We start from the raw sequence: 13,324 nt of genomic DNA on the forward strand, positions 1-13,324 counted from the left end.
GAGGAATCACTATATAGGATATTTTCCCATTTTGGTAACAAGAAGAGAAATTTTCAGGGGTAAAAATGCTTTCTGTTTTAAAGATTCATTTATTTGAGAGAGAGAGAGAAAGAGAGATTGAGTGAGTTGGGGAGGAACAGAGGGAGAGGAAGAGAGAATCCTCAAGCTAACACCCTCACTGAGCATGGAGCCCTACAGGGGACTTGATCCCATGACCCGGAGACCATGACCTGAGCCAAAGTCAAGAGCTGACCACTTCACCAATAGCGTCACTCAGGAACCCTGCTTTCTCTTTTATTTTATTTTTAAAGATTTTATGTATTTATTCATGAGAGACATAGAGAGAGGCAGAGACATAGGCAGAGGGAGAAGCAGGTTCCATGTGGGAGCCCGAAGCAGGAGTCGATCCTGGAACTCCAGGATCACGTCCTGAGCCAAAGGCAGATGCCACCCAGGCATCCCCTGCTTTCTCTTTTAGAAATTATAGTAGATGAAGGGAGTTGGAATGAAGTAGAATTTGGAGGGAATTAGCACAATGTGCTTTGAATCTCATGACCTTAGGTACGTTTTGGATGATGAATATATCAGTTCTTCTGGAGCCAAGTTCCCAATTAAGTGGTCCCCTCCTGAAGTTTTCCATTTCAACAAGTACAGCAGCAAATCTGATGTCTGGTCATTTGGTGAGTAAATTTGATGTTCATTTGTTGGAGATTGTTTTAAGAAAAGACCAATCTGTTTTAAGTTTTGATTTTTTAGCATGATGTGGCATCCTAGAAAGGTCTTCATGTAACTGTCTAAGGTGTTCTAAACATACCCAGGCTGCCTTTGGCAACTGGTGTCAGACACCTTCTTATATAAGTCTGCCTTTTGGATCTTTCCTTTCCCAATGAACCTACGTATGGCAGTAAAGCCATAACATAGAGTCTACTGATCTAGCAAAAGGTGCAGCCACCTTTTTTACACCACAGAGACTTGCAAGGAAAATAGATCTTAAGGTGTCACTGAATTTCACATGTCATTAATAAACTTCATGTCTAACTACTAAGAAGCACCAACTGCATTTGCTTCATTACCTTTAAATTTTGTGGAATTTAGTTGTCGGCCTCCTTGGGGACTGTCAGTTGGAGTTATATTGTGTAATGTTCTTCACTGAGAAAGAGATGTTGTAGACCTATGTCCAGCGGAGTTTGTTCTTTGAATTGATTTTCAAAAAGGTGGCAGTAAATGTTCAATAACCTATCTATTCTCTTTAGCCCAGACCTCCCTGGATGGCTTCTTTGGTTTGGAGAGAGCTCTGCACCCTCAAAAGGGTGCGAATATTTTTTATTGTCCACATAAGGTTAAGTGTGTATTATTGAACCCTTTAGCTCTCCCCTGCCTTTTGGTGGTTTTGACAGGTGAGATTTTTAAGCTCTACAGGAGAGCAGTTAAATCAGACTAACATGTCTGATAACACAGGAACCTCATCAAGTGGTTGCAGAACAATTTAGAATTTCTGAGTTTTATCCGACCACTTGTCTCCATCTCCCTCTGGACAGTGAGCTTCCTGAGCACAGGGACCGGCCTCTTTCTTAGAATCTTCTGGCTCTGGCATATGCTTGACCTCTAATCAATATGTAATACATCTTAGAATAAGTGAATAATGAAATGAAGTCCAAATGGGAGTTTGAGGAAGTCTCACTAATCAACCTATCAGTGATTTTAGAACACCTACGTGGGTCCCGAGCTCCTGCTAGATAGTCTGCTCTACCCAGCTGTCTAACCTTTCAGTGGGAAGAGGGGAACACGTGCCATCTACTGGCTGGTAAACTCTTGGCCTGGGCAGGCATCAGAGGCTTGCACAGTTCCATCATTTTCTATGGGATGGAAGAGAGGCTTGTTGATCTCAGGGTGCGAAGACACGAACATACTTAGAAATGAAAACACTGGCAGCATTTTCTTTCGATGGGGAGGCAGTTAAGGCCTGGAAAAGAAAGGCCTTGTTTTCACTTGGAGTATTTTCAGATGTCAGGCCTGTTCGCAAATGGAGACGCACATGGTCTGATTCCTAGATAGAGCTGCTCTCATTCTGGATGATTATAATTCAAAGGCTGGAAGAGGAAAATAAGGCCTTGTGGTTTGAAACCGTTCTTTCAAGCAACCTCTTGTTTGCATGCATTTCGTGTGTAGGAGTTTTGATGTGGGAAGTTTTTACAGAAGGAAAAATGCCGTTTGAAAATAAGTCGAATCTGCAAGTTGTGGAAGCCATTTCCAAAGGCTTCAGGCTCTACCGTCCTCAATTGGCACCAATGTCCATATATGAAGTCATGTACAGCTGCTGGCATGAGGTGAGTGTCCCCTACTTTCCTGGGTAGGTTGGCAGTCCCAGCAACTGAGAACAGACCTGAGGGTCAAACGTGACCCCAGGTCTCCATCACGGCAGGAAAAGGGGTCTGTTTCTGAAGAGTGACCGCTAAGGGTCAGAAGTGCTATTTCTATCTGACACTCGCACTACAAAGTCATGAACCCATTTTGTTTTCCTTTCATCTGAGGAATTCAGCACATTTTTCTTTATTTTCTTTCTTTTTTTTTTTTTCAGCACATTTTTCAAGTCTTATTTTTCTGAGACTGGCTCTTGCAAAAACTCTTGATGTTAGTGGAGCCTCAGTGATGAGATGTTTTACTCCCCTTGAAAACTGGTGGGTGGACACTAAGGGTAGAATCAGGTTTGGTAAACTTCCACATTGAAAGAGAAAGGTGTTGTTTTTATTTACTTGACTCCTCTGTAGTTTGTCTTGCTTTCCCAAGGCTAACAGTAATGGGTTTCATTTCTTTTTTTTGGCACTCAAGACTCCTGATAGATTAGGAATAAAGGCAGAAAGTATGCCAGGAGCTTGTACTCAGGAAATTCTCTCTGGGGAGGGAAGGGTGTCTGTTTAGTTTTTCTTCCTCTTGAAATGCCAAGCTTAAAAATAAAGTCAGATGCGTCCTGTCTTTTCTGGGCACAGACTCAACACACCTCTCCCCTTCGTATCAGACTCCTCTGTGATTTCTGACAGCTTTCTCTTTCTAGCTGACAGTATCTGTCCAGAAAACCCACACTTGGGTGAGGAGTTTCCTCCTGGCTGAAAAAGAAGTCACTTGATCCGCAACCCATGAACCCTGAAAACCTCAATATTTCAGGAGCAATGTAGTTGTTCACATTCCGGAGAAGTATTAATCTTATAAAGATCCTTGATGCATGAAAATATCTTATGTGTGATGAACTGCTCTGCAAGGGGCCTTGGAAAACATAGGCAAGTGTCAAGTGAGCCATTAGTAGCAAACGGGAGAGCTTCTCCGCAATAACAATGCAGTGGCTCAGAAATATATATTGCATGTGGAACAGCATCCATGTCCATGTGCACAAAACACAATAGTTTTTGAGATTTTATTTATCTGTGGAGAGGAAACAGAAAAGGGAGCAAATGGGTGGCTGGCAGGAGGGCAGAGTAAATGATGTTGAGTCTCAAATTGTAGTCAGAGCATTGATTAAAACATTGTTTTTGGTTATGCTGATTTATTTGTTTGCAAAAGGTGATTTGCCTACAACTTTTGAAGATGATCTAAATACCCTAGGTGCTTAAGCACCTTTACATTCAAATGTGATTATATTATCTCTCTCTCTCTCTCTCTCTCTCTCTCTCTCACACACACACACACACACACACACACTGATAGTGTCTCATAGGCTCTCCTACCTGCAGAACGTGAGCCTCCTCAAAAAATTCCAGAAATTATTCCTGGCATCTCAAGAACTCCAATGTGTGCTTACACACCCTTCTGCTCGGACCTTTTTATTGATGCCCTCTGTTTATTTATTTATTTTTTGGTTTATTTTATTTTTATTTATTTTTATTTTTTTTATTGGAGTTCAATTTGCCAACATTTAACATAACACCCAGTGCTCATCCCGCCAAGTGCCCCCCTCAGTGCCCGTCACCCAGTGCCAACCCCCAACCCACCTCCCTTTCCACCATTCCTTGTTCATTTCTCAGAGTTAGGTGTATCTCATGCTTTGTCACCCTCACTGTTATTTTCACTCATTTTCTCTCCTTTCCCTTTATTCCCTTTCACTAATTTTTCTATTCCCCAAATGAATGAGACCATTTAAGTTTGTTCTTTTCCAATTGACTTATTTCACTCAGCACAATACCCTCCAGGTCCACCCACATTGAAGCAAATGGTGGGTATTGCTTCTAATGGCTGAGGAATATTCCACTGTACACATAGACCACAGCTTCTTTATCCATCATCTGTCGATGGGCACCGAGGCTACTTCCACAGTTTGGCTGTTGTGGACATTGCTGCTATGAACATCGGGGTGCAGGTGTCCCGGCGTTTCACTGTGATGCCCTCTGTTTATAAACCACTGGGGGTGGTGTTTCCCCACAAACCCTGCTGCCAGTAATCTTTGTGAGAATGTGGCTACGAAAGTGGTTCTATTTCCTGAGGATTTTATTTATTTTTTATTTTATTTTATTCATTCATGGAGACACAGAGAGAGAGGGAGAGACGCAGGCAGAGGGAGAAGCAGGCTCCCTGCGGGGAGCCCCACGTGGGACTCGATCCCAGGGCTCTGGGATCACGACCACTGAGCCACCCAGGTGCCCTATTTCCCATGGATCTTAAAGATGCCAACAGTGTCATCTTTTCTTCCTCATGGAGCCAAAGCCAAACCACACCCCATGGTGAAATAGGAAAAATGTTCCAATCCTTGTCTCCGTGACCAGGGATTTTGTTGACTGAACCTTTAAGACAGCACAGTGTCTGCTCCAGGACCTGCAAACACACCTTTTGCTTTCTGACCGAAATCCTTCTTTCTACAGGGGATCAAGTCTAGCAAATAAGTGGGCAGAGCCTGAGAGCCTGGAACTCTGGGGGCCCATTCTCTCCCAGCTCTTCCTTTTTACCCCATGCATATCAAGTCACCCACCTAGATCCCTAGGGCAGTGTGGTCCAATGGAATGTTCTGTGATGATGGAAATGTGGCATCCATTATGGTGCTCACGCCTGGCTACTGAAGATTTGAAAAGTGCCTAGTGTGACTGAGAACTGAACTTAAAAATGTATGTGATTTTCATTAATTTAAATTTAAATGGCCACAGGCGGCTTGGGTTTGCAGCTCAAGTTATTTTATTTTGGCAGCACTCTCTACTCTTAGAATTTTTCACTCAGCTACCAATCACACCCCATGGGTCAGCCCAGGTTTCTTCCTCTTCCCTTTGTGGAGAACCAGCCTGATCCAGGTCCCTGCCTGCAAATTCCAGAGCTGATTCCTGAGTGAGCTTCAGGCTGAGCTGACCATCTCTGTTTCCCTTTTCCAGAAACCTAAAAGCCGCCCCACATTTGCTGAGCTACTGCAGGTTCTCACGGAGATCGCAGAAACCTGGTGACCTGAATGGAATGCCCACCCGGAGGATCATCTTGCAAAATTATCACAAGAGGAAATCCTGTGTGGGGTCACTGATGGTGAACACCTTCCTTCAGAGCTGCTGACTCTTGGAAACAGTGCAAAGATCACAGACTTTTTAAACTTTAAGGCTTAAGAAGAGTCTGGCAGTAATTTCTCTGCACAGGTGTTTGAGAGGGGCTTTTTCTGTAATGTTCTTCATGTCCCATACACGAAGAAGGGAAAAATGCTCCATCGCAGTCTTCAGTGCTCTTCATGACAATAGCCCCGAGAGCCCCTGAGGGTAAATGAAGACCTGACCCATTACAGGGCTGAGGACATTTCTTTTTTTGTAGAGGAGTGATATTTGTTACTTCAGTGACTTGCTGAAATAAAGAAATTCAGCTAATTCCTGAAATAAAGGAGCCTCCCCTGCAGAATTTAATGCTTTTGAGCTGTACAGATCCTTATGGAAAATGCACCTTTACAAACCACATGAATGTGAACATTCTTAAACTGTCTTTTATAATCTTCTCTATGTTATTTAACTAATCAGTTTTACCCATACCGGATTCCTTTGGAGATAGCTTCTTGTATTGCAGGCTTTTTTGTTTTTTGTTTTTGTTTTTGTTTTTGATTTTGTTTTTTAGGTAGGCATGGAGCCCATCGTGGGGCTTGAACTCCTCACCCTGAGATCAAGGCCTGAGTTGAGATCGAGAGTTGGATGCTTAGTGGACTGAGCCACCCAGGCGCCCCCACCACATTCCAGTTTTAAGCATTGCGAAGGCAAAGTTCTTTGAACAGGCCCTGGTGACATTTCTATTTGCAGTAATATCCATTGTCAGGGTTGATTCAGAACCTGAATTTCAGTCTAAAATTTGTGTCCGTGGAGGTGAACAATTTCAGAAGGCTTTTAAGAAACATCTGTTGTGTATCTTTTGTTTTTCTCATGGTGTAAAAGAATGCTTATTGCACAGTTAGGTAAAGAAATGTTCTACATTTTGGAGGTTTCCTCTTTTTTAAGTTAAATTCTTAAAAAATTTTCTTGAGTATAGTTGACACACATGTGATATTAATTTTGGGTGTAAAACGTAGTGACTCAACATCTCTCTATGTTATGCTGTGCTCAGCACAAGTGCAGCTACCGGCTGTCCCTGTACCACGAATGCTGTTACAATATCATGGTCTGTGTTCTCTATGCTGTGCCTTTTATTCTCGTGATTTATTTATTCCCAGACTGGAAGCCTGTATCTCCCACTCCCCTTCACCCATTTTGCCCATCCCTCCCTCCCCTTCCCTATGGAAACCATCAGTTCATTCTCTGTATTTATGCGTCTGATTTTGTAAGAAGCCTCATTTTTCTTGTAGAAAGTACGTCCAGTAACTTTCTAGAAGATGACTTGTTTTTTTCCATAAGAACGAGTAAGGGAAAAACCGAGAAATCCAAATATTACCTACATTCCATTACTTCTGAAGTCCAGGGTTTTGAATTCAAGATAAAATACCCAGTCATCATGACTCAATCTTAACTTCTCATGCATCGTTTGTAGGACTGACTGGAAATTTATCTCTATCGTTGTGAGTGCTTCAGAATTGTCGGAGGAAGAAGGTTGTGGCAGAAAGTAGAAATGTTTTCACCATCGGGTTTCACAACGGCGGCCTCGTGTTTGTATGCCATCCACCCGGCATCATGGTCTAAGTCGCTGGCCGGTAGTAGTTGTGGCTTTTAAGTCATATTTCCCCACTCCAAAAATGAGATTGTTGACTATCAGTGGTACTTGGGCAATGTGCACTGAAATAATGAGCACCAGGCTCGAGAATGTTCAACTTTTTGGTGATTCAAGTAGTGGTCTCAGAAATATTTGTACAAGGCCCTGTGGTGTTTCTGAGACTATCATATCCCTTTCTCTCATGACTACAGGAGGTGAGACAAGGCTCCTATGACTGAGACCTTAGATCGAGTAAGATATGCAGAAGTTTAGTGCAAGAGGGCATGGGACTATCAAACAGCAAAAGCCAAGGCGAGGGGAAGGTACATGCTATGACAATCGGAGAACCCAAACACTGGAAACTTAGGGTCAACTAGAGAGCATCTGCCATCAAGGCAATGCAGGGAGACGGAGTACAGGCCAAGAATGAGTCCAGAGATGAGTCACTCCTGGAGGTCGGTGGCAGCCGCTGGCACGTCCATGTACGTACGTTGGTGGCGGTAGTCAAGCTCTCTTCCTTCTGTTGTAACACTTCTAGAAAGTTTGAGGTACCGAGAAACAGGAGTTAACTGGGGCCATCATGTATGTAACTGAGGCTCCAGATGATGTGTGAATTTGGAATGTCTTTGTCTAGACAGACATTCAGCATTCCTTGGCAAAAGACAAAAATCTCTTAAAGACTAAAGAGGAAATGAGAAAAAAAAATTTTTAAAGAAACACACAGCTTCTCCTGGGAGGGAACTATGTTTTGCAACCAATCTTCGTATTAGTTATTGATCAACTGGCATTCTCTGTGGATAGTTTACATGGTTTGGAGTGAGAGAGTGCAAGACACAGCTCTGCATAAGAAATGGGCAGGAAGGGATCCCTGGGTGGCTCAGAGGTTTAGCGCCTGCCTTTGGCCCAGGGCGTGATCCTGGAGACCTGGGATTTAGTCCCACGTCGGGCTCCCGGCATGGAGCCTGCTTCTCCCTCTGCCTGTGTCTCTGCTCTCTCTCTCTCTCTGTCTCTCATGAATAAATAAATAAAATATTAAAAGAAAAAAAAAGAAATGGGCAGGAAGCTTAGGGGTTGATTGTGAGTGAGAGCCATGAAATAGAGAAGACAGGGGGGTCAAAGGAGAGAGGGGAAGCCCAGAAAAATGGAAAGGATTTGGAGCCAAGCATGAACTATGTTCAGTGTAAATACCCACTTGGCAAGAACAGTCATAGGATTTTTTTCCCCTTAGTAGACTTTTTATCAGTACAATGCATGGTCCCTCTGTCGCACTGGCAACACATTTGACTCACATGACACGATAGCATCTGATCCAGCACTGTTTGCTCAGCTCGCTAGAGGGGTTCAGGACAGGAAAGAGCATGCACACCCTTCAGATTCAAAGAAGCCACCCAGTTGTCCATGTGCCTAGAGGCTTGGGGCCCTCCTCACCCGTGAGAAAGTGTGTACGACTGCTGGTGCGAGGCGATGGTGTGTGCAGTTCATCTTTAACCAAGGAAGCTTCTCTCTTGCTTTCCCACCCGTCGTGCAGGCCTGCAATTCACAGGTCTCCCAGCCCACGTGCCGTTTCACAGATCAGACATCTTCACGGTGTTCAACACACGTGCCTGGCCCTGGGACCCAACATTCCCGATTGACCTTGGGACATAGTCAAGGGACTGTGCTATTCAAGTGCTGAGAGAAGACAAACCTTAAACCCTCCCGGGTGGACCTAGGTCTGGGAGAAAAAGAATACAGGTCTGCTGCAAACACTTTGCTCGTAATAAGGTACAAGAATCACGTGGATGTGGTGTAGTTGTCATAAAGCGAATAGATGGGCGTAACTAGCACTCAGATCTGGAAATGGTACATTCCAGAGTTTCAGAATCCATTCTCATTTCCTCTTCAAGTCATTAATCCAACGGTAATCAATATCTTAATTTCCAACACCACGGATTAATTGGTGTGGGCTTTTTTTAACTTTCTGTGAGTGGAATCCTGTGGTATGCACCCTTTAGTGCCTGGCTTCTTTCACTTAATATGTTTGTTTAATCCATCCATGTTGCATATAGTTATATCTTACCAATCCCATGTCTGTTTAGTCTTCCACTGTATAATTACACCACGGATGATTTATCTGTTCTACTCTTGGTGGACATTTGGGTTATTTCCAGTCTTTGGCTAATAGGGTAGGTGCTGCTATGACCATCGTTCTACATGTCTAATGGTGAATTAATGCAATAAAAAAGACATATTACTAAGGGACAAGTGTGTTTTGGAAATATTTTCATAACATTTCCAATATAATTGGTTCCTTTATTAGTTTCATGTAATTTTATTTTATGCATTTAGAGACCTTATTCAGAGAAGGAGTATAAAGGCTTCACCAGACTTCCACAGTGATCTGCAGCATAAAAAAGCTAAGAACCCCTGTATTGAACTGAATCTCTGAATCTGGAAAGGTCTTTGCTGGACCACACACAACTGACCAGCTGCTTATCGTTGCTTTAACAGAAGCCTCTTGAGGATTCAGTTTGGCCGGTGCTGTGGGCTGATTCCCCAGTGTGTACCTCCCCCCGGGCGCCTTCCATCCTCAGAGCCGTCTCTGTCCCCCTCCCCCAGGCATTGTCAGGGTTGGTCCTCAGTTCTGGTTTGCACGACCTCTCTTCCACCTGCCTTCTACTCCTATGATGAGTGTGATGGGGGCCGATGAGTGGAGTCTCAACCGCTCCCACGTTTGGCCACAGAAAGGGAAGCTGGACAGCAACGGGCCCCTCCAACCTCCATGGGCTCCAACTCCAGGCAAGCATTTCAGGCTCTCTTCCCTTCCAGAGCTCCCACACCTCGCTAGCTGGAGGGAGAGAGGTCAGTGCCTCACATCTCCCGGGAGGCCAGGGTGGCTCCGTTCTACTTCCAAAACAAGAGGGGGAAAATAAAAGCCCAATCCCAGAGAGATAGGCATTTTTGACTATCAGCCCTGGTAGGGAGGTGCTCCTGGCATCTGGCATCTAGAGACCAGGGATGCTGCTGAGCATCTGCCAGGGCATAGCACCTTCCCTTATAAAGAGGAATCATGCAGCCCCAGGTCAATAGTGCTGGGTTGAGTGGGGGGTTAGCGGACCATCTGACGTGAGGTCCAGGGGTGCAGAAGTCACCACGTCATCATACTTCCAGCTCCCCTGCTTGGTCCTTAGGCTGCCTCCTCCCCTCTCCACCCCTGGATGAAAAGTGGCGGCTGTACCCACATGCTTCGCCTTGACCCCCAAGAGCATCCAAAGGGAGAACACATCCTCGTCCCAGCATTCGTACCAGAGCCCGATGGTCTCTCGCACCGGCTCAGGGCCACACGCCTCCTGGAACAAATCCCTGCAGCTCGAGGCGTGGAATGCTTCGGCTGGCTCAGCCTCCCACAAGGGCCAGGGACGGATCTGTTCGCCCGCCACCACTCGGAGGTGGCCTTTGTGGAGCCGGCGGGGTGCCCGGGCTGCGGACAGAGCTGGCACGAAAGTCGTGCATGGCCCAGGCTCCGCTTCCTGCCGTGCACCGCGTGGCCCGCTGGCCTCGGTCACCACCTGGAGCCGTCCTGCCACGATCCGGGTTTCTTAGACCTAGAGCAGCTCCCACGTGGTTAGAAAACTGGGGAGGGACGCCTGGGGGGGCTCAGCGGTTGAGCACCTGCCTCCAGCCCAGGGCCTGATCCTGGGGTCCCGGGATTGAGTCCCACGTTGGCCTCCTGCATGTGGCCTGCTTCTCCCTCTGGCTGTGTCTCTGCCTCTCTCTCTCTCTCTCTCTGTGTCTCTCATGAATAAATAAATAACATCCTTTAAAAGAAAGAAAACTGGGGAATTTGCTGATGCTAAGAGTTTTCCCCAGGCCTTGAACCTCTAGAAATGATCCCGAGTAAGCTTTCTCACGGTTAGAGACAGAGCTTAGCAACGCGGGGTGCTCCCGGGAAGAAGCTGGAGAGCCCATGCAGATGCTTTTCTGTGGGGCCAGGTGCCGGGTGGGGACCTCTGCTGTCCCACCAGTCGCCCAGAAGGTGGAGAGTGTGGACGAAGGCGCTGCCTGGTTGGGGCCCCCCCGACCTGGTCCCCGACCTGCACCCGGCCTGGCTCCCCCTGGGCCTTGCACCTGCTAGTCCCGTTACTGGGGGTGCTCCTTCCGCACGTGCACCCGCCTCGCGTCCTCGAGGCTTGCAGGCTGTTGCTCAAATGCTATCCTCCCTTCAAGTCTTTCTCGAATTGCCCTATTTGACATCATAACTTCGCCGCGGACATTCCCTGTTGCCCTTTTCTGCACAATTGTTCTCTATTCCTCTGAATGCTACATAACAAACCATATATTTCTACTTATTTAATTAGCCTATTGTCTGTTCCTTCTCTACCCCCCCCCCCCTCGGCAGCGGTAACAGGGGTCAGGTGTTTCTTTCTTTTTTTTTTTTAAGATTTTTTTATTTATTCATGAGACAGAGAGAGAGAGAGAGAGAGAGAGGCAGAGCCACAGGCTGAGGGAGAAGCAGGCTCCATGCAGGGAGCCCGACGTGGGACTCGATCCCAGGTCTCCAGGATCAGGCCCAAGGCCGAAGGCGACACTAGACCGCTGAGCCACCGGGCTGCCCGGGTCAGGTGTTTCTGTCTGTTTCGTTCACTGCTTCATCCCCGGGTCCCAGAACAGGGCCCAGCACAGAGTTAAGCTAAATAAATATTCATGGAATGACCGGGGTGGGGGGGCGGGGAGTAGCTTGCCTCTCCAGAAGCTTCATCTGCCAGAGGTGGAAGTGAGTCTGACAAGCCGCTGGTCTCGGGGCTTCTGGGGGAGCCCGGCCCCGTCGTGGTCTGGAGGGCTCACTCCCTTCAAGTTAGCACCCTCCTTGCTCCATGACCTAAGGCCCTCGATCTGTAAGGGAACTCGTTTGCCTTCTTTGGGATCTGCACACCACTGGCCCTGGGGAGGAAAGGACCCGAACATTCCCGGGCCACGGAGGCCTGCGAGCCACCTTGGCAGCTTTCTGATGAGCCCGGCCATCCCCCAGCAACATGCTTGTCCTGTCACAGGTCACACAGACGACTTTACGGACCGCCCCCTGCCCAGGCAGCCCTCGCCCTCCTCCGCAGAACGAAGTGGTGTGCACAGCCCCAGGGGCCGGGGGGCCAGGCCTCCTCGCCCGGCCTAGGGGCTCCAAGCAGGCTCCGTGGCTGGTGCCATCGAGTCACTTGGCAGCCAGAAGCATCGGGGACCACTGTCCTCCCCTAACTAACTACACCCCTTTAAAGTCCTCCAGGCCAGCACCGCCCTCTGCGCTGCACCTCTCCCCCAGGTGCCCTCCCCAACACAGCTAAGTGCCTTTCTTTCTTCTTCTTCTTTTTTTTAATTTTTATTTATTTTTTTGCTAAGTGCCTTTCTAATCAAAGCCTGTCTTTGGCGTATTGCTCTTCCCGTGACTGGCAGGGTGCCTGGGGACTCGGGGACATTTCCCCACAGCCCGGGACTGCTTTCCCCTCTGGTTGTACCGGGTAACCTCAGGGAGTCACCAGTTCTTCTTGTGTCCTTCTCCAGAACAATCTACCTTGCACACAATTCTCTACGTCCCTTTCCCCCTCCTTATGTACAGAAAAACACAAAATACGTTATGTTAGGGATTGACATCTGATTATTCGAGAAAAAGGACACCTGTGAATAAGTCCACGGAAAAATAGAAACCCATAGAGATAGACGTATTTAATAGAGGAAGTCGATTATCCTCATGTCCCTGGCAGCGATGGAAATTTCCCCCCTCTACTGCCAAATGCAGACATTTGTAGCTACTTTATTGTGTCTGCAACTCCCTGGTTTGCCTTAGTTTCCCCCGCGTGCTGGGTTATGCTGGGGAAATTCAATTCAGCTCCATCTCCTAGCTTCAGCCCGGCATGCCAATGGAAATAGTCTCCATAAGTGAATTGGGTAGCGGCTCAGATTTTGCTTTTCCCTCCCTCTGGGTCTGCCCAGGTGGTATCTGGGTGTAGAAGGCAGAGGGGTGGCTTTGTCCAGGGGCGATATGCAAAGTATTCAACGACTGATTTGGCCCAGGCCCAGGCCAGTCAGGGTGCCTGTCCACCAGTCATCCGTCTGGCCTACTGGGTGCAGACTGGGGCTCTCAGCCCGGGAAGGTGACCTTGTGCTGGTGCTGTGGGTGTGAGGCCTGTTTGGATCGGAGCAGGGCCCCCTGGCCCCTCTGGTCTCCACAATCTTT

The 13,324-nt window shown here is 47.1% G+C and overlaps 1 protein-coding gene across 2 annotated transcripts in view; it reads left to right on the forward strand.

Moving 5' to 3' along the window:
• The window catches only part of TXK (TXK tyrosine kinase), a 64,756-nt gene extending 55,396 nt beyond the window's left edge, over positions 1-9,360 (forward strand). For both annotated transcript variants that reach the window (XM_072749048.1, XM_026016541.2), the window contains exons 13-15: positions 562-680; positions 2,170-2,327; positions 5,346-9,360. In XM_072749048.1, coding sequence (XP_072605149.1) covers positions 562-680; positions 2,170-2,327; positions 5,346-5,414 — 346 coding nt within the window. In that variant the 3' untranslated portion in view covers positions 5,415-9,360. The remainder of the gene's footprint in view (positions 1-561; positions 681-2,169; positions 2,328-5,345) is intronic.
• The last annotated feature ends 3,964 nt before the right edge of the window (positions 9,361-13,324 follow it).

Source organism: Vulpes vulpes, chromosome 2 (assembly GCF_048418805.1).
Source record: "Vulpes vulpes isolate BD-2025 chromosome 2, VulVul3, whole genome shotgun sequence".
Taxonomy (NCBI): domain Eukaryota; kingdom Metazoa; phylum Chordata; class Mammalia; order Carnivora; family Canidae; genus Vulpes; species Vulpes vulpes.